The sequence below is a fragment of the Rutidosis leptorrhynchoides genome, unplaced genomic scaffold (assembly GCF_046630445.1).
Source record: "Rutidosis leptorrhynchoides isolate AG116_Rl617_1_P2 unplaced genomic scaffold, CSIRO_AGI_Rlap_v1 contig523, whole genome shotgun sequence".
Taxonomy (NCBI): Eukaryota; Viridiplantae; Streptophyta; class Magnoliopsida; order Asterales; family Asteraceae; genus Rutidosis; species Rutidosis leptorrhynchoides.
In genome coordinates this window covers 1-19,978 of record NW_027266750.1, presented here as the reverse complement: position 1 = coordinate 19,978, position 19,978 = coordinate 1, and the positions used below count along the sequence as shown (strand labels likewise).

Sequence of the window (19,978 nt, the reverse complement as noted above, 5' to 3'; positions counted from 1 at the left end):
ACTGATTGCAATTTGTATTTGACGATTTGTTTAGGTTGGTCTCAAGAGAATAAATGCTGGATAACCGTCCTCTGCTACTTGGTTTGCTCAAGTCTGTCTTGATTTGTGTTTAGGTCATTGGGCGCTGGCTGAACTCAACTGTATTTATTTTCGATACCCAAATTTACCTTATTATTAAGTTTAGGTACCAATTTTATCAATTTACTAAAGTATAAGGACTAATTATGCTATTAAACCCTTTCGTTCATTTTCAAGTAAAAACGGGCCAAAACCCTTCGTTGTATTGATTGAGCTTCACTGTCACTCATGGCTCTCCATCTAGCTAGACGCAAACATGGATCCCTCTTGAAACCACCTGTTATCCGTCTCTTCTCCACTTCGCCGGAAAACCCATCTCCGCCGAACTCCGACGGTGAGAAGAAATCAGAGTCTCCATTCCCATCTTACTTCAGCGATGTCAAAGCCAGCCTCAAACAACAACAACAACAACAACAAAGAAATCCCAATGTTCAAAATCCCAATCCCACTGTCAAAACCTCCTCTTTCGATGAAATTCGCCAAAATCTCTCCCAGTTTCGACTCCGATCTGCCACGCAACCAAATGAATCCACCGCCCCTCCACAACAACACACATCGTTTCGAGAAATGTATAAGCAGAACGCCACTGCCAAATCAAATGAACAGCCATCCTCCGATTCTGTTAAAGGAGGTGGCGGGGTCACCCCGCTTTCATTTAACGCTATTAGAGAGAGTTTGAAGCAAATGCGCGAGAAACATCCGCCGGTGAGCATGTCTTTTGGCAGAAAAAGTCTCCATGAAAGAGGATTGATGAACAATTATTTTGCTTCCAATGAGTCGCCTCAGCCCCTGTCCATGTTCGAGAAGGAGAAGATGAAGCAGGGAGCAGAGGAGAATAGGAATGAGGATGAGATGAGGACGGATTTTGTTAGGTTATACACACACAAAGAATTAGGGCTAAAATTGAGTGATTTGCGACCTGACGAGCTGTTCAAAGGAGGAGGAGAGTGGTCTTGGTTGGAAGAGTTGACTGACAGATTGGCCAATCTGAGGAAGATGGAGGAGAAAGAGACTTCATATGGAGCTCCTCTGAAAGATGCCTTGCTTAAGATTAGGATGGGCACTCTCGAGCAGGATGCCAAGAAGATTGCAGGTGAATCATCAACTTTTCGTCTGTGTTCTTTCTTGTACTAGTCAAATTTTCCCTTCATTGATAAATTTAAATTGAGATAATTTAAGAGAGAAACTTGGAAATAGTCCTGGTTTTTTATGGGCTATGGCTACTGCTTGCGTGTTGCTAAATTGATCGCTGGAGTAGAACTAATAAACTGATGACAAGGCTTTCTTTGAGAGTATGACTAGGGAAAAAACACTGTTCAATTCTTTATTCAGTGGGATTAAAAAGTTTCATATTCATCCAGTTAGTTTTTGTGGCTCCTGAGAAGGTGGTCTGGCAATTCTTAGTTTACTTAACAGGACTGTCTTTTTGCCGGTTAAAAAAAAAAAGGAAGACTTTTTTGAAAATGTATTGGTGCTTGTGTGTGGGTTTCAAGATTTTGTTCAATTTCCGGAACCCTGCTCAGTTGGGCAGTTGTCACAATCTAGCAACATTAATGTTTGATGATACCCGAATTGTACATAAATTGTATGGCTTTGCTTCTTGACCCCCAAGTTTACTCAAAGTGTTTGTCTTCTGAGATTCTACATTTTCGAACTATTTTATGTTTTCCTTGTTACGAACGATTATAGGGCCATAAAGATTCAATTCTTGGCATTGACACTAATCTACTTTCATAAATATATGCCTTTTGAAAAATTTGTTTGTATCCTTTATTCATTATAATTTTTATTTCAGCCCGGTGGAGAGAAAATAGCGTCTTTGGTACCTTTGGAAAGCTCCCACCACAGGAACACCTAGTTGAAAAGGTTAATGCTTATTATTTCCCTGCATTTTCCTTGTTTTATTTGTTTAGAGTACCATTTTTCAGTAGCCTGCTTTTTTTGTTTAGAATACTGTATAATTTATTTCCAAATCTTCTGGGCCAACCCTAACATTTTCATGGATAAACAGTGCCTTTTATTTGTTTAGAGTATTTTGCTTTCTGTATGCTTATTAACAGAACTGGAACATAGTACTTGAATTGTGTTTATAAAGTCTGTGTACAAACAAAAAGAAGAGAAAAATTATCCCTCGTGTTCTAGAACCACAAAAGATATAGCTGTTGCTTCTTCTCCTCTGGAGCTAACTTTTTGTTCAACGAAAAGGATAATTCAATATTGTTTTTATCAGAAACAAAAAACTGTACTATGCTAGTATTAAGTTTTGCCATGTGTTGGTATTCTTTCTGAAGAATCATCGGCATAACCCTTATAGTATTTTTGGTACAGTACAACCATCCGGACAACATGTCATCAGCAGAAAAGATGAAACTTGAGCTACAAAGAGTTACACAGGAATTTAAGATGTCAGAATCAGATTGTGGATCAGCACGTGTTCAAGGTAGTGAATTTTTTTTTTCAACTTGTTAAAGCCTTGGTTGTCTTGTGAGAACTGTCTGAATTTTTATGTTTTTCCATGTTAATTAGAACTTCTTATTGTAATCCATTTTCTTCGATTGCCTTCGTTATTTGTTTTGTTATCACATTATTTATTTCCCATATACAAATCTCTGCAAACAAATGTTGGTGTCGGATATTTTTCTACTTACATTTGTATTTGTATACAACATGTTATTTCCCATTTACTAGTCTTTGTAGAGGATATCTCAGTCCCCTTTCAGGCTTAGAATAGTCTTTGGAAGCTGCTTTAGTTTCCAATGAAGACTATAGTGTTATTGTGTATGTTTGTCATTTTTATGCTATCAATGTGCAAAATTTCACGCATAATGCCTCTGTTTTGCTCTGCAGTGGCAACACTTACAACCAAGATCAATCATCTAGCTAAAGCTTTGCACAAGAAGGTGAAAAGAAGTCTCTTTTAAGACTAAAAGCCATTTTACTATCTCCAACAGCATTTACATAAAGTTTTAACTATTTCAAACTCGTTTTTTGATTGTGGATGGTGCAGGATAAACATTCTCGGAAAGGTCTTCAAGAAATGGTGGTGAAGAGGAAGAAGTTGTTGAGGTATCTTCGAAGAACGGATTGGGATTCTTACTGCTTTGTTCTTTCCAGACTTTCTCTACGAGACAATCCAGACTACAAGCACTAGTATAGAGATAATGAGAGCAGGATTGGTTTTACCCCTTTCTTGTACCAATTTTGTTTGTTGGAAACCAAAATGCAGTCGGTCATTCGCAACTACTCTTCTGTGCTGTCAATTTTCAGCATTCTTCAACAAATAGGCAGATTATTTCACCGATAATATATATTTGTTAAACAGTGATGATGACGATCTTTTAACTTTGCTTTATGTAATTTTATTTACAAATTTGTTTAAACCGCTAAGACGTCTCCAACATGAATCGTCGTCTTTAGGCCGCACTGACATAACCAGTGCGCCAAATTTGGGTGTAAAATACTACCCAAAAAAAGAAAAAGAAAAAGTCAAACTGATAAAAAACAATGCAGATATTTTGACATAGCTAGGCTATTAACTGATGGAAATTAATATTGATTTTGAATTTTCATTTATTCTTTTTTTTTTTTTGAATTTTCATTTATTCTTGTTAGACCATATAATATGTCTAGGGTTTCAGAATCCGTACGGACCATTCTAAAACATATGACAAAAAATGACTTGGAAACCCTATCCAGCCTCCTTAAGTGAGTTTAATTATACTCTCGAATCCCTTGAGTGTTAGGCTTTTTCATATCTGGATGTTGTTCGTGAATCAAGACCAAACCAGTTGATTGTGATCGAGTTGGAAGATGAGTCGTCCAAGATAAAGCCACCGACAGATTTTGGGGGACATCAAGTTGGACCGTTAGGAATTTGGTTTGATTCATCCAGAATGACCAAAACCTATTTCTCTACAACCTAGACCAGACAGAAATTTTAATTTTTCCTTTAATTGATTATTCTGACTTTTTTCCCTGGTGAGGCTGCTAGACCTAATTGTGTTCTCTCTGTAAAGTTCAGATAAATCAGAAATATGCTCTAACCAGGACGTCTAAGACATCTGAAAAGTGTCCCATGTCCAACATTAGAACTAAAAAAAGGCAACGAAATATTTTGGACAAAAAAGTTATAATTAGTTCCCAGAAATCTTAAAAAGAGATAAAATTATAAGTTTTCAAACGGCCATCCAGAATTCAAAGGTTTTCAAACTAGCTAGCTAGGGTACTGATCTGTCAATGCCAAAAAGCACCTCCTCGCTGGGTGTAGTTGTCAACATCCATAGGATCATCATTAGGCACATTGATCAATATCAACTCCTTGGGAGTCATGTTGACTTCTTCAAGTACTCTAGGAGATTCTTGTTCAGCATTTGGATCCATTAGACAGGATCCAGTCCATTCGTAATTAAATGGCAAAGGTTGGTATATAAGACCACCTTGGTTGGCTTGAAAGTGTAGAAACTCCGGATCAGCAGTCTCAAAAGAAATATTGGAACTCGATGAGGCATTCTGAGAGACGTTATCCTTAGGGTGGGGTTCAGCTCATTACTAATCACTTCATGATTGACATCGGAAGCCGCCGCCCTATACTTCAAATAGGTATTCCACATGTTCTTTAGCACGTTGTCCGTCCTTCCGGGCAACTGTGCTGCAATCTTTGCCCACCTGATCAAAAGAGGTGATCAATTCATAACATTTATATTAATCCATCATTTGATTTATTTTAGACTTGAAGGAAAAAGAAATAGTACTGTTAAAAGAGACAATTTTAGATGCTTACTTGTTGCCCCAGGCAGCTTGCAGCATGAGGATGGTTTCTTCCTCTTCCTTTGAGAGTTGTCCCTTCTTCAAATCCGGCCTTAAATAATTCACCCAACGCCGCCTACAACTCTTCCCACACCTCAGCAAACATACAAGAAACAGAAAAGAAGTAAAAGTAAAATAATAATAATAGTAGTATTAGTAATAATAATTAATTAGATCACAATTACATATTGTTTATTATATGATATGGAATTATAATGGCATAGAGATCCATCAATCATAGAGAAGTTGTATTTGCCTATTCAGTCAATAAAATACTTTAACAAAACTGTGGCTATATCAAGCCTTTAAATTTTTTGAAGTAAACTAATATTCAAATGGTACCCCATTTCAAAATGACATGATATAATTAATTAGTTGTATTGAGGTATGTTTATGAAAAAAATATTTATTAAGCTTTTCCAAATTGAGCAAACTATCATATATAATTTAAAAAATATTTTTTTTAATAAAAATATTCTCATTATATCTAATTAATTATTATCTCGATCTCAAATTAGATACAAACTTTTATATATAAAATACATATAAAAATTTGCATATATTAATTTAAGACAGAAATAATATATAATGTCATTTTAATTAAAATATCATTTATTGTTTATATTTGGAGAAGGAAATCCATGCATCAATTTCTCATATATATCTGTCATCTCAAGATTTAAAAATGCAATGCAATGGCTACTGAACAGGCCCTTTTCTCAATTGATTTTGAGAGATATTATCTGTCATCTCGGAATGCATCATTTTTCAAAATCAAAATGGACAAATATTATATGGAGGGAATAATACTTATAATGTTGATTGTGAGATTACTAACCTGCGTCTTTGGGGACAGCATGCCAATTGAGATGGCCATTCTGCTGGATATAGGAGATGAGGATGGCATCCTCTTCAGGACTCCACTGACTGACCCTTCTTTACCTTAATCTTGTCGCAGCATCGCGCACGTAGTCGTCTAGCCATTGATCGATATCTCTCTGATCAGGCAGCTTATACAAGTGATCTAAAAGAGCCAGAGATGGGCTTGTCTAGCTACATATATGTGTGTAATATATATATGGCATTTGCTGAGAGATAGTAAGTTTGGTCAAGATGCCATGTAGTAGAATTATTTTAATTTGTCAATTTTTGATTTTTTTTGGAGGTCTACGGAAAAAATGAATTCTTTTGATTAGATTGTAAATTGAAGCATATTACTTTTGGAAAGGAGTCTGCAAGAAATAAATTAAAGACAATCCAATAAATCTGGCATTAGATTTTGGATAAGATTAGAATTTTCAATTTTTTCTAATTACTAAAGAAAACTTTAACTTTACGATCGAGTAATGTTACTTCGATGAAGACGGGATAGGATTTTGTTTCATATATATATATATATATATATATATCTTTCAATAATATTTGTCAAATCTCTTTTTTTTTTTTTTCGTATTCATTAAATTGATGTATTTATTGAATGGAGGGAGTAACAACTGTTAAGTCGACTAGATTATCCTACGTATAATTGAGATTTTGATGTAATAAATGTGAGTTGTTTGTGTCTGATTGGATGTTAGTATTTAACTTGCTACAAATTAAATATCGTCGCATAAATATAATTAATGGGTATAATTTCATATTTAAGCAACAACTAAAACTAAACAAGACATGATTAATTAAAAAAAAAAAAAACCAAGACGTGTATTGAATAATGCTAGCTAAACTCAAAAAATAATGATAGCCGATAGGGAAAGGATTTCCAAAAAGGTCAAGTCCAATAGTATGGGAAGACCTCACGCTTACGTGAAGCATGATGTTTGGGCCGAGCCCGACTCTGAGACCGAGGTCAACTGATTTCGGGCCGAGTCTCGGTCAGCTCCACTCTTCCTCGCGTCTCTCGCGGGGCAAAGAAGGTATTTTCGGATGACTTATAAACCCCTATAAAAGGACATTTGTCACATCACGTGTACACTCTCTCACTTCATTTACTACATATATAAACACACTTCACTCTCGCTCTAAGATTGTCCCTCCACGAGACAACTCGAGCCTCATACCGATCAACCTCGCTCTCAATCGAGTCGAGCCGACGCCACGTGACGCATCCCGACTAGGATCGGTCCGTGGTGAGCTTTGCTCGCCCCGGTTAGGTCGTAGACGCTCATATACTCGAACAAGAGTCCTCTCTATCTAGATCAAGACTGACTGCAACCGAAGCAGATAGCGCGTGCTCTTCACACTCTCTAATCCATCCGTGGACGAAACATTTAGCGTCGACTGTGGGGATCGAAATAAAGGGTTTTCTGCTCTTTTAAGTCAAGTTTTTGGTCAGATCTAGTCTTCATCCACTTGAAGATGCCTCCTAGAACTCGCTCCGAGATAGAGCCCCCCAAAGCCGACCAAGAGGATGAGCTGGCCCGAGTCGTCGCTCCCTTTCCGCCGTTGTCGTCGTCGTGGTCGACCTACCGGGAGTAACAACCACAATGTCACTCAAGAAGATGAATTGTTCACTCGAAACGCAGCTGCAAATGACGGGTCTCGCCCTCGCGAAGACCCAGCTGATCCATTGCTCGATCGGTCTCTCCCGAAGGTCGAGTTGGCGCTTCTCCTAGGCCAACCGACCGTGATGATCGTCACATGCATACTTATGCTAAAAGACCTCCAAGGAGGACTTATCTAGCTGGAGAATCATCTCGGAGACCCACTGCCATCTCACTCGCCGGCGGAGACCTCCGAGACGACCTAAATGCCCGTCGCCGAGAGAGTTCGCAAGACTTGCGTGACTCTCTCACTCGGAGGCGTGAAAGAGATGGAAGACTGCCGTCTAACCACGATGCAAGAGGTTATAGAAGAGAAGATCTCAGAGAATGATTACTTTCGAGGAGTCGTCAAAATAGAATATTGAATGACCCGCGCAATTACGGAGACATGTCCGAGGACACGGCCGCAAGCAGATCCCCTCAACACCGAGATCGATCGTACCGAACTGAGACTTGCGTCACACTTTGAGCCGAGTCGGCACGCTCCCTCCATCGAGGCCGGTCGCTCTCGTCTCTCTGATACCGTGGATCGTCTCATCGAAGATGAAATTCAAAGGTGCCTAAGGGCCCGAAATGATATGCCACCTCCAGCACCCATACCACCACAACAAGGTGCAAATGGACACATGCCGAATGGAAATATGCCGAACGGGCAAGATCAAAATGGACAAGCGCTAGTCGCCCCATATCCTCCTCTCGCGTATCCATTGCCCACCACGTATCCGAATAAGAATGCATATGGCATTGTGCCAAACCAACAATTTGGAAATGCTCATGGCTACATGATGGGTACATCTCCCTTCACTCAAGGGCCGATTGCCCTTGGAATAAATTGTTCGGGAACGACCTCCCATTAATTCATAAATCTTACAAAGAAGCTAGAAAATGGCACCCTCAAGCCAAAGTCGAAGTCCGATCGAAACATTGCCATAGCATGACTCGGCCAATCATATACTTTCTCATCGATGCCCATCAACTCAAAAGAGTAGTATCCTTTGGGAAACCCATATAAGATAAACCACTCATTCAACGAGGCTTGGTCACTGATAGAAGAGCTAATGTGAGTCATCTGGGCCCGACTCGTGTCGGCCTCTCTCTTAGGAAGGATGAGCCCATCATCCGACAAGTCGTGATCATACAATTCGGCTTCTTCATCTTCGCTAAGAAAAGCATCTAACTCGCTAGCGCTCAATTGCCCATCGACGTCACCCTCAAGATCCTCATCAAAGTAATCGACCTCTTTCTCACGAGTGTCATCCATGTTATTCACACTACAATCGGACTCGGTGTCTTCACTATCAAGTGACCCATCGATACTCGAGCTTGGCAGTCCTAAACATCCAAACAAGCAAAAACCAAGACAACACATATTTCCTAAGGTAATTACGGAGACACGCAAATATGTAAAGGCAAAGGAAAAGAAAATTACCTTGAGGATTGTCGAACATCTTCTTCATAGGAGAGGTGATTTTCTTTCCCGCCGGAGCACTCGGCGGCACGCCTCCACGGCTGCTTTCGCCGCCGGTCCCTTCTTGGCAAAGGTGGGGCGTTCTTCGTTGCGGGTTGGAGAAAGAGGTTGCCTTAGTTGTCCGGCCGTAGGTCTCGATCCTTGTGTGGCGAGAGATCGTCGACAATATATTTAGGAGTCGAGGAGGAAGGAGCCCGAGTGGCCGTGGAGCCACCGCCTCAGCCTTGGTGCTCGGTTTGACGCGTGACGGAGCCACTCGGTCTCTCGCGCTGTCTGACCGAGTCCTCGGAGGAGAGTAGACTCCTTCCATACTTGTCGTCTTGAGATTATCGCCGGAAGTCATGGTGTGGTGAAGTGTGGTGATCGATGAAGAACGATGACAATAGGAAGACAAATTCACCCAAATTGAAGACCCAAACCGATACCTTCTAGCAATCGAGGAGTATACTCGGTGATTTTGGGATGAAAAGCAAGAGGCGTCGTCGTGGAAGACCGGAACCAATCGATGTCGAGAACGGAAGCAAGTCTCTCGGCCTTTCTCTCTCTAATTGGTCTCTCTCTCCCTTGGGGGTAAAAATTGCTCTCAAGTTTACTAAGTGTGAAAAGAGATAAGAGGCTCCACTATTTATAGGAGGCCCGAAAAGCAAGACGAAATAACTTGTATAGAAAATGGAAGATGGAGAGATATTATCTTTCATCTCACTCAAATTTTAAAATTCAAAATGAAGGATCGACCCGAATCGTTTTTGGTGGACGACCCGCGAAGTGATGTTGGACCAACTCAATTCGGCCCAAAGTTGTAGAAGGTTTCTTTCTCGGCCTCCTACTCCACAAGCCCGATCGGCGTCGGTCGCCTCGGTTCCGAAAAATTATTTCAACACTCCTCAACAAGAATAAAGACCTTTGAAGACACTCGGGGGCAAGATACTTGATAGAAAACATATCGGAAAAAGACATAACAAAGCGAGTGCAACATTTCGGAGCCTCTTAAGGCACATCCTATAGACGTGTGCTGCAACGATCCACATCATAGAGTACGCGTGCCACGACGAGCTAAAAGTTTAGAGCACGCTAGGATCTCTTTTAGTGGCGCCGACACTCTATCAACGTAATGGAATTAATACATTTCGAAAGACCACCCCATGAGAATTCATTTCTTACACGAAGATGAAGGTCGATCGGTCTCTCCCGAAGGTCGAGTCAGCGCTTCTCCTAGGCCGACCGACCGTGATGATCGTCACATGCATACTTACGCTAGAAGACCTCCAAGGAGGACTTATTGTTAGAAATGTGCCCTTAGAACCAATGTGATTGGCTCTAGATTCGCTAGTATCTAGGCATTTCTGTAATCTTATTTTGAATAGTAATGTAAATTAAATATTTGTATTTAATAAAAGCACCGCTTATCATTTTAATTGTTGTAAATATATGTGATATATTTAAGTAATTTGGATAAGGTCCTTAGTTCAATGTGGCTCATAGAACATGGTTATGCATTGTGATGATAATCATGGAATATGTTCCTTACAAGCCTAGATCTTAAATATACCTAGTCATAGAATCATTGAGACGGGACATTAATGATTCGGATACATATGATGCATTTTCAATTGGGAAGATATCCCATTCCATGGATATAAGTGTGGAGACACTAATGTGCATATGTGGGTGCTAGTTAGAGAACTAGTTCACTGTATTGACCCGACGGGAAATCCTATGTGAAACTATGTGTCGAAAATAGCATTCCCACGTTACAATTATGTGTCATTAATCCTCAGACTTGAGGACACCACGGTAATCTTATATATAACAAGTTATGTAAGTAACCACTACCCTGATCATAACATCACTAAAGGGTGTGACTTCGGCATGATTTGTTATATATGAAGATTGGTGTGTGTCAACAAAGGATTCGTCAATTATCGAAATGATAATGATGTCCTATGTTTTCATATTAGCCATGACTTTAAATCCTTGGCCAAGGTAATGTGGAAATTAGAAAAGGAATTTTCTAATGACCTAAAGTCATGTGCTTGAATAGATACATATTTGTTGAACTTATAGAGTTTCGACTAATCATTCACGCTCTAAGTTCAATCGGGACATAGATCGACGAAAGGATCGTATCACATGGAAATTGTAAGCGGAAAGATTCCACTTTAAACTCACCTATATCTAGGTCTTCATGACTCGTTGCTAGACGATAACCATGACTTATAGAATACGATTCTATTACTAGCGTATTGGTGAACCTAAAGGGTCACACACCAAAAGAGAAACCTATACCTCGGACATGATATTTAATTTGGTTAATCGTAAGTGTACGATTGAATCAAATTAATTTATTCTAAGTGTTAGAATCGAAATTGAAATTTTTCGATGATACGAAATAGATTCAATTTCATAATTTCAAGAGTTGAAATTTAAATTTGAAACTCCAATTATGCTCCAGGAAAATCTTTTGCATATGTTATATTATCTTATAACTAATTGATGTGATTAATTAGGAATATAATATATAATATTAATTAATGTGATTAATTAATTAATGCAAGTTGATTAAAGAGTATGGCGGCAAGAATTTTTGCCTCAATCCCTTAGTCAACAATTCAATCTTTCTCTTCGTTTTCTATTGGCTAAATTGTTGACCAAAATATCTTATGCATATATATTGATATGTTTTGATGGGAATTGAAAGGAGATTGAGCAGAGAACACAAAAAAAAACCTTGCATAAGCTTTGGAAGCTTAGGAAGCTAAAAGAAAAATTAGAGAATTTTTCTTTGCTCATCAAATTGAAGGTTTTAGGTGTTTTTGGTGACAAGGAGAACATATATAAAGAGTGAAGGAGACCTTATTACTTGAGTTCTTCAAGGGTAATCTCTCATTCTCCTTCTCTTTTATTGAATTGATATGTTAAGTTGTTAGCATATGATAATTGGTTAATCGTTGAAAGGAGTTTCGACGATTATATGGAGTTCTATGAATTTATCGTCTCAAAAGGAGTTTTGAGATATCATGTTGGTGAAATTGTGTATATGTGATCTAGCATAGCATATACATAAGTATGGATATTTTCTCTTGTGTGGATACCGTTAGAGGAGTCACACGTGAGGCTCTTGAACCTTTTCCGTTTGAGAAACGGAAGTTAGGGTTTGGAACCCTTCTTGTGCAGGTTGGAGACTCGGAGGCAAGAAGACTTTATTTTCTATTAAGATGTAAATCAATATCGGATTGTATAATTTGGACATTGGATATTCTTTCATGTGAATGGTTTTGTCATTTGTATGCTTTATATGATGATATATTTGTTGCATGTGTAATGCTAGATTGAATTAGAGTAATTCAATTACATGCTCGATATGACAATCATGGGTTTCCACTGCGTGTTAATTGATCATGTAAGTGTTACGTGATAACATTTCGATCTGATCGAAGCAAAATTTAAAATTCCACCAATTAATACACTGCCACATGTTGGCTAATTTCGATGTCCACGTGGATGCGTTCTTACACTTATCTAGCCGGAGAATCATCACGGAGACCCACTGTCGTCTCACCCACCGGCGGAGACCTCCGAGACGACCTGAATGCCCGTCGTCGAGAGAGTTCGCAAGACTTGCATGACTCGCTCACTCGGAGGCGTAAAAGAGATGAAAGACTACCGTCTAACCACGATGCAAGAGGTTATAGAAGAGAAGATCTTAGAGAATGATTACTTTCGAGGAGTCATCAAAATAGAATATTGAATGATCCGCGCAATTACAGAGACATGCCTGAGGACACGGCCGCAAGTCGATCCCCTCGACACCGAGACTGATCGGACCGAGACTGAGACTTGCGTCACACTCTGAGCCGGAGTCGGCACGCTCCTTCCATTGGGGTCGGTCCCTCTCGTCTCTCGGATACCGTGGATCGTCTCATCGAAGATCAAATTCAAAGGTGCCTAAGGGCCTAAAATGATATGCCACCTCCAGCACCTCTACCACCACAACAACATGCAAATGGATACATGTCGAATGGACATATGCCGAACGGGCAAGATAAGAATGGACAAGTGCTAGTCGCCCCATATCCTCCTCCCACGTATCCATTGTGCACCGTATATCCGAATCAGAATGCATATGGCATTATGTCGAACCAACAATTTGGAACTGCTCATGGCTACATGATGGGTCCATCTCCCTTCACTCAAAGGGTGCTAAGTGAGCCGCCGCCTGATATGCTATAATTTTCGACTATCAAAAAGTTCACGGGAGCTGGTGACCCGAGAAGCCATGTACTCGTCTTCGAGTCGGCCATGACACTCGTTGGTCACTCCAACGTGATCAGATTTCGAGCCTTCCCGATCACCTTGGAGGACGCCACACAAATATGTTTTTGAATGCTTCCACCCGGATCGATAGATAACTTCTACACTTTGTCCAACCATTTCCTTCCTCTATTTTGTCAGGGGCAGGTGCAAGGAAGGAATTCGGCTTCGCTCTTCCTAGTCTGGCAACAACGCAACGAGAGTCTTCGCGACTATGTCACACGCTTCATGGACCCATGTAATGAAATTCCCGACCTCTCTTTCGAAGTGAGTGTAGCCGCTATGACTACCGGAACAATGAATGAAGCTCTCACGGCTGCCCTTGCAAATAGGCCGCCAAGGACGATGGTAGAACTTTTGGCCAAGGCGGTGAAGAAATGCTAGTGGAAGATGTAGTGCCTGAGTCCGATAAGAATCGAGAAGGTGACAAGAAGAGGAAGTTTGATGATAAGAATCAAGTAGGAAAAAATGACAAAAAGCACAATTGGGATGACAACCACGACCCAACCCGAGAGGGTGACAAGACCCGATCAGACTACCCATCGAAGTATGACAAGTACACGCCTCTGACCTTGCCACATAGCTGCGTCCTCATGGCTATCCAAGAGTCCAACCCCAACTACATTTGCTACCCAAAGCCTATGCGAGCGGCAGCGAGCCGAAAGAACTTTGATTCTTTTTGCCAATTCCACAAGGATTATGGTCACACCACCGATGAGTATAGACAACTCAAAGATGAGATTGAATTCCTCATCAGACAAGAGAAGCTCGACTCATTCACAAAGGATGGCCGCGACGCACAAGAGAGGGGTCCGATCAAGTTAAAAAATGGAAATCGCAACAACAACCGCCGTGGTAAGTGGAAGAAGACGAATCAGAACAAAGAGAAGAGTCCTCCGCCCGAGCTTGAGATGCCTCCGGGTGGAGGCGTGGTTCACATGATAGTTGGCGAAGAGTTTAGGATAAGCAACAAAGGAAAGAAAGCAATGGTCCGAGAAGTCATGTCCATCGACATCCCTCAAAGGAAGAGGAAGGCCCCGACTCCTAGGCCCATCATAAGCTTCAAGGAAGAGGATTTGGTAAATATCTTGTATCCGCACTCCGATCCCCTTGTGATAGAAATGACCATCACCAACACCGATGTGTGGAGAGTCTTGGTCGATGATGGCAGCTCCATAGACATCCTTTATTATCATGCTTTCAAGGAAATGGGCTTCGATGATTAGTACCTATCTCCTTCTTCGGGACCTATCTACGTCGTGAATCGCATTAAAATCTCGGTGGTCGGTGCCATTAGACTTCCGGTCTCTCTTGGAGAAGCAGACCGACGCTCTGTTCACATGATCAATTGGCTCGTAATCGAAGATTCGACTTCCTATAATGCAATTTTCGGGCAACAAGGCATTGCGGCATTCTAAGGAGTGGCGTCTTTTCTCTACCAGTGCTTCAAGTTCCCCACGCTGAAGGGCATAAGCGTAGTGTGAGGAAACAAAAAAGGTCGCGCAAGTGTGTCACTTAGCAACTTTCAAGTCTCTCGAGCATCAAGAGCATGACAATCTCATCAAGACGGCTTACCTCTCCAAATCGTCCGGCACGAAACCATCGAGTTCGAAGGGAAATTCGGTTGTGCTTCATGCCGACTCCACCCCGAAGACTGTCGGCCCGTCTCACCTTCTTGAGACGGAGCCCGACTCCTCCCCTAAGGGTGCAACCCGAGAAACTTTGGCCATTGACTTTGACGTTCGTGATGACTTTTCCACTCCTCATGCCGAACCTGTAGAAGAGTTAGTGCTCATCCGAATTTGTGATCAAGACCCCAAACAAGTGACCTTCATAGGCGATGTGCGTGAAGATGAGCTCTGTGACAACCTTATCAAGTTCCTCCGCATCAATAGCGACGTATTCGCATGGTTCGTGGCAGACGTGCGTGGGATCGACCTCGACGTCATGGTCCACAAGCTCAACGTCGATCCGTCCCGAAAACCAATCAAGCGAAAGAAGAGGGCTTACGCCGCAAAGAGGCAAGTGGTGATCAATCAAGAGGTAGACAAGCTCCTTCGAGCAGGTTTCGTCAAGGAGATAAAGTACCCCGAGTGGCTATCCAACCCCGCGATGGTCGAAAAAGCGAACGGAAAGTGGCGCATTTGCATTGACTTTAGAGATCTCAACGATGCTTGTCCCAAGGATCATTACCCACTTCCACGCATAGATATTTTGATCGACGCCACGGCAGGGCATGAGCTCTTAAGCTTCATGGATGCATTCTCGGGCTGCAACCAGATCCTCATGCTCCTCTCAGACATGCCAAAAGTCTCCTTCGTCACGAACAAGGGTTTTTATTGCTACGTCGTCATGACGTTCGGACTGAAGAACGTGGGTGCTACGTATCAACGCCTCGTGAACAAATCTTCAAGTCCCAACTCGGTAAGGACATGGAGGTCTGCATTGATGATATGCTTGTGAAGAGTGTCCGCAAAGAGGATCACATCCCGGACTTAGCCGAATCATTCGTCGTCTTTGAGAAAGTACCGCATGAAGTTAAACCCGGAGAAATGTGCTTTCGAAGTCAAGTAGGGCAAGTTCTTGGGTCTCATGGTTTCTCAACGAGGGATCGAAGCAAACCCCGACAAGATTTGATCTATCATCGACATAGTGGATCCGTCCGACACAAAAGATGTTCATCGTCTCACGAGTCGGATCGCCGCCCTTGGTCGGTTCATGTCTCGTTCCGGAGACAAGTGCCTTCACTTCTTCGACATACTTAAGAAATCCTTCAAGTGGACTCCCAAATGCAGCCATACGTTCCAAGAGCTTAAAAGGTACCTCGCTTCGCCTCCACTCTTGGCAAAGCCAATTGAAGGAGAGCCACTCATAGTGTACCTGGTTGTGTCTAAAGTAATCGTAAGTGTTGTGTTGGTTAAAGAAGAGGGTAGAACCTAAAAACCCATGTATTATGTGAGTAAGGTCCTTCAAGGAGCAGAGACCCGATACTCGAAGGTCGAGAAATTTGCATTGGTACTTATCATGGCATCGAGAAAACTTCGTCCCTACTTCCAAGCCCATCCAATATGAGTCCTTACCAAGCAGCCACTCTACAAGATTCTTCATAATATTCAATCAAGCAGGAGGATGATTAAATGGAACGTGGAGCTAGGTGAATTTGATATCTCTTATCATCCGCGCCCAGCCATCAAAAATCAAGCTTTAGCGGACTTTATCCTAGAATGCACAATCCCAAACGAGCCTAAAGAGAAGACCAGAGTCGACACCCAGATCGATCGGACGAGCCAGACCGATTGGAGGACCCACCATTGCAGTCGGCCCCGAAGCCCCAGAAATTAAGTATTGGAACTTTTACTTCGATGGTGCTTCGAACAAATCGGGCAGTGGAGCCGGAATCGTCTTAATAAGCTCCGATGATTTTCCCGTCGAGTACGCTCTCGCTCTCGACTTCGACTCTACCAACGACGAAGACGAATATGAAGCTATGCTTGTTGCTGCTTAGTTTGGCGTAAAGTCTCCGTGTGAAGAATGTCCGAATCCATAGCGATTCTTAGTTGGTAACCAAACAAGTTTTCGGAGATTATGTGACTCGAAGCGAGAGGATGGCAAAGTACCTCCAGATAGTTCGGACCATGCTAAGTCAGTTCGACAATTTTCAAGTTGTGCACATCCCAAGGGATCAAAACACCCATGTCAACACTCTCTCAAAGCTCGCATTGGGTGACTTGGAAGACATAGACCGACCTGTGTACACGGAGGTCTTGGAAAGGTCATCGGTCGACATTCCATTAGTTGCACCAATAATGTGTCCACCCGATTGGATGACTCCCATCCGCTCTTACATCGTTGATGGTTTTGTGCCCGATGATCCAGCCGAAGCTCAAAAACTCATCCGAAAAGCCGCGAAGTACACCATCATTAGAGGAGCCTTGTACAAGAGATCCATCTTGGGCCCTTTCCTAAGGTGTTTGACCCCCGAAGAGGCCGACTATGCCCTTCATGAAACTCATGAAGGCATTTGCGGACAACACTTAGGAGGTCGGTCCCTATCCTACAAAATACTTAGACAAGGATTCTTTTGGCCAACAATTTAGAAGGATGCAATGGACTTCATCAAGAGATGCGACCCATGCCAAAGGTTCGCAGCCATCCCAAGGCAGCCCGCCAAAGAGATTGCTCCTATTGTGTCTCCCATTCCTTTAGACATTTGGGGAATAGACATACTCGGTCCATTGTCGTACAGATCGGGTCAAAAGAAGTTTGTCTTTGTGGCTATTGATTATTTCACAAAGTGGGTAGAGGCTGAAGCGCTATCCACCATTACGGCGAAGAGAATCAATTCCTTCATTTTGGAGTCTATCATATGTTGTTTCGAGCTTCCCCACTTCATGATCTCAAATAACGGAAAGCAATTCGATAGCGAGCACTTCAAGAATTTTCTGAAAAGATACAACGTCGAGCAAAGGTTTACCTCAGTAGCGCATCCATCCGCGAATGGCCAAGTGGAGGTCACAAACCGATCCATCCTCGACGGACTTAAGAAGAAGCTCCTAGCCTTGCCAAGAAAGAATGGGTTGACGAGTTGCCAAAGGTCCTTTAGGCATATCGAACGACTTGCAAAGTTGCCACCGGCGAGACTCCTTATCGTTTGACCTATGGACAAGATATAATCATCCCGGTCGATGTTGGCCTTAATTCTTACCGAATCCAACACTATGAGTCGAGAGTGAACGAAGAGGGTCTACTCCTCAACTTAGACCTTATTGATGAAATTCATGAAGACGCCACAAAAAGAATTGTCGAGCAACAAAAGTTAACTGCCAAGTTTTACAACAAGCGCATCCGTGGCCGAGCTTTCAAGATTGGAGACTTGGTACTTAGAAAGATGGAGCCATCAAAGCCTTTGGAAGCAGATGGAAAGCTAAGTCTAAATTGGGAGGGTCCGTACCGAGTTGTACTCTTGTCTCGACCCGGCGCTTATCGCTTGGAGGAGCTCGATGCTAAGCCATTTTGTAAAACTTTTGTTAAAAACAATGTTATTCGGCCCTTGCGGCAAACATTTGTGTTGTAAGCCCTTTTGAGGCACTTAACATTGTATTTGCTTATGTTTTTATGTGAGCCTATTGAGGCATTTCTTGGTTATTCATTCTTATGAGTTCAACCCTTACACTTAGATAAAATCGCTGCAAAATTTTGCGAAAATAAACCCAGGAGTCTTAGCTAAATGGCATTCATCCTTAGGCTTTTCAGCCAAAACTTTCAAAGGAAACAAGGACGGAGACCGATGAAGATGAGTCGGAGCCTGACAATCCTCAAACTTGAGTCGTCCCACCACGAGAAAGACAGAGGACCGACTACAATAGGTAGAAGTCGAGCTCGCTCACACGCGAGTCTCCCCGAACCTTAGTCGTCCAAACTTTCGTGGCAAATCTTAAAATCCTTCAAAGACAAGTGGAGACTCAACCACGTGGGACAAGCTGGACTGACACATAGGCGTCTATTCGCCTCTTTCGGTTGGGCAATGACGAGCGTGGAATGGTTCGTTTCAAATCAAAACGAGTCGAACTCACGTTGAAATAATATGGATTCGACTCCTTTCGATGGGGGCAACCATGTAAGCAAAGCATAGAAAATCAAAGACCCAAGAGAAACGCTACAAGTAATCGGCCTTTAGGGCATAACCGATCACTTTGTTTTCGTTAGGGAAACTACCATACACATGGTAAATATTTCAACACAAAATTCACTAAGTATGAGAAAACAAATAAAATGCAAGTAAGATTAAAATTCGAAAGAAAAACAATCTGAAAGCATGAAAAATATCAAAGTACAATCATCCAAATATGAAAAATATTTGTTACATTCATCCAAAGAGTTTTGCAAAAGAGAAAAGCAGAGGAGGATCAACAAGTCTAAGCTTGGATCGACTCGGATTAGGTCTCAGCGTCGGACGGATGGCTTCGGTTCGAGTAGGTGAGGCCTCAGTTCACGTCGGCCGCTCCATTGCCGGCTGAGGTCTCAACGAGTTGGGCTCTCTCTTCGGCGTTGGTATGGCTCGGGTCGATGACGTTCGGCCCAAGTTGATCCTCCTCCTCGTGACGCTCTTCAGCATCCTCCGCTTCAACACCATCTTCGACCAAGGGAAGCTCTTCATCTCCATCATCATCAAGAGAATAAAGATTGGTCAACTTGGACGACACATCAAGTTGGGGAAAAGCAGCCGCAAAGTTGTCCCAAGGCTCTTGATAAATACTAGCGGCAATCTCGCCCCTAGCATCTTCCGTTGCCACACGGATGTCCTCTTCAAACCTTTTCGAGTTCTTGTACTTGGAGATGGTGTCGAGCACGAATTTCTCGAGGTCTTAGACCCTCTCCATAAGAGAAGCAACGTCTGCATCGCGGGTCTCGATTTTCTTCTTGATTAGCCGCTTCTCCCCCTTCCAACCCGATGATGGCCTCATCCTTACCGAGACAATTTTCTTCTTGGCAAAGTGAAGTGAGTATGCCATGGCCTTCCTCTTTGGAGCAAGAGCCCTCTCGGCCTCGGTCGAAGTTTCAGCGGCTGACTCCATCTTCTTGTTTGCATCGATGGCTCTCATCCTCTTTTGTTGGTCGCGCTTCCTCTTGCGCTCATTTCTTCAACAACTCATTATCTACAAAAGAAATACAAACGAAGACAAGGTTAGAAGCCAATAAATGAACAAAAGCAAGTGAAGATGTTAAAATTAAAGAAAATAATCGGACTCCTTCCCATCAAGAGACGGAGCCCGAT

General features: G+C 42.1%; 2 protein-coding genes and 1 pseudogene across 2 annotated transcripts; 2 read left to right on the top strand and 1 right to left on the bottom strand.

Annotated features, from left to right (window-relative positions):
- Nucleotides 1-306: 306 nt before the first annotated feature.
- Nucleotides 307-2,999, top strand: LOC139884239 (uncharacterized). The gene is made up of 4 exons (XM_071868301.1): nt 307-1,171; nt 1,874-1,944; nt 2,407-2,518; nt 2,926-2,999. Exons 1-4 carry the CDS (start codon nt 307-309, stop codon nt 2,997-2,999), a joined length of 1,122 nt encoding a protein of 373 aa, XP_071724402.1.
- A 54-nt stretch (nt 3,000-3,053) lies between these two features.
- On the bottom strand, nt 3,054-5,868 carry LOC139884238 (transcription factor MYB63-like; annotated as a pseudogene).
- A 10,940-nt stretch (nt 5,869-16,808) lies between these two features.
- LOC139884237 (uncharacterized) lies at nt 16,809-17,300 on the top strand. Its single transcript, XM_071868300.1, has one exon. The coding sequence runs from the start codon at nt 16,809-16,811 to the stop codon at nt 17,298-17,300; it is 492 nt and encodes a 163-aa protein (XP_071724401.1).
- Nucleotides 17,301-19,978: the final 2,678 nt, after the last annotated feature.

What these genes read in the sequence shown, in the direction of transcription:
- LOC139884237 (XM_071868300.1), top strand. Translation starts at nt 16,809, where the DNA reads ATGGCAAAGTACCTCCAGATAGTTCGGACCATGCTAAGTCAGTTCGAC.
- LOC139884239 (XM_071868301.1), top strand. Translation starts at nt 307, where the DNA reads ATGGCTCTCCATCTAGCTAGACGCAAACATGGATCCCTCTTGAAACCA. An exon ending in AGGAACACCTAGTTGAAAAG is followed by an intron (nt 1,945 to 2,406) that starts GTTAATGCTTAT and finishes TTTTTGGTACAG; the next exon opens with TACAACCATCCGGACAACAT. An exon ending in TGGATCAGCACGTGTTCAAG is followed by an intron (nt 2,519 to 2,925) that starts GTAGTGAATTTT and finishes TTTGCTCTGCAG; the next exon opens with TGGCAACACTTACAACCAAG.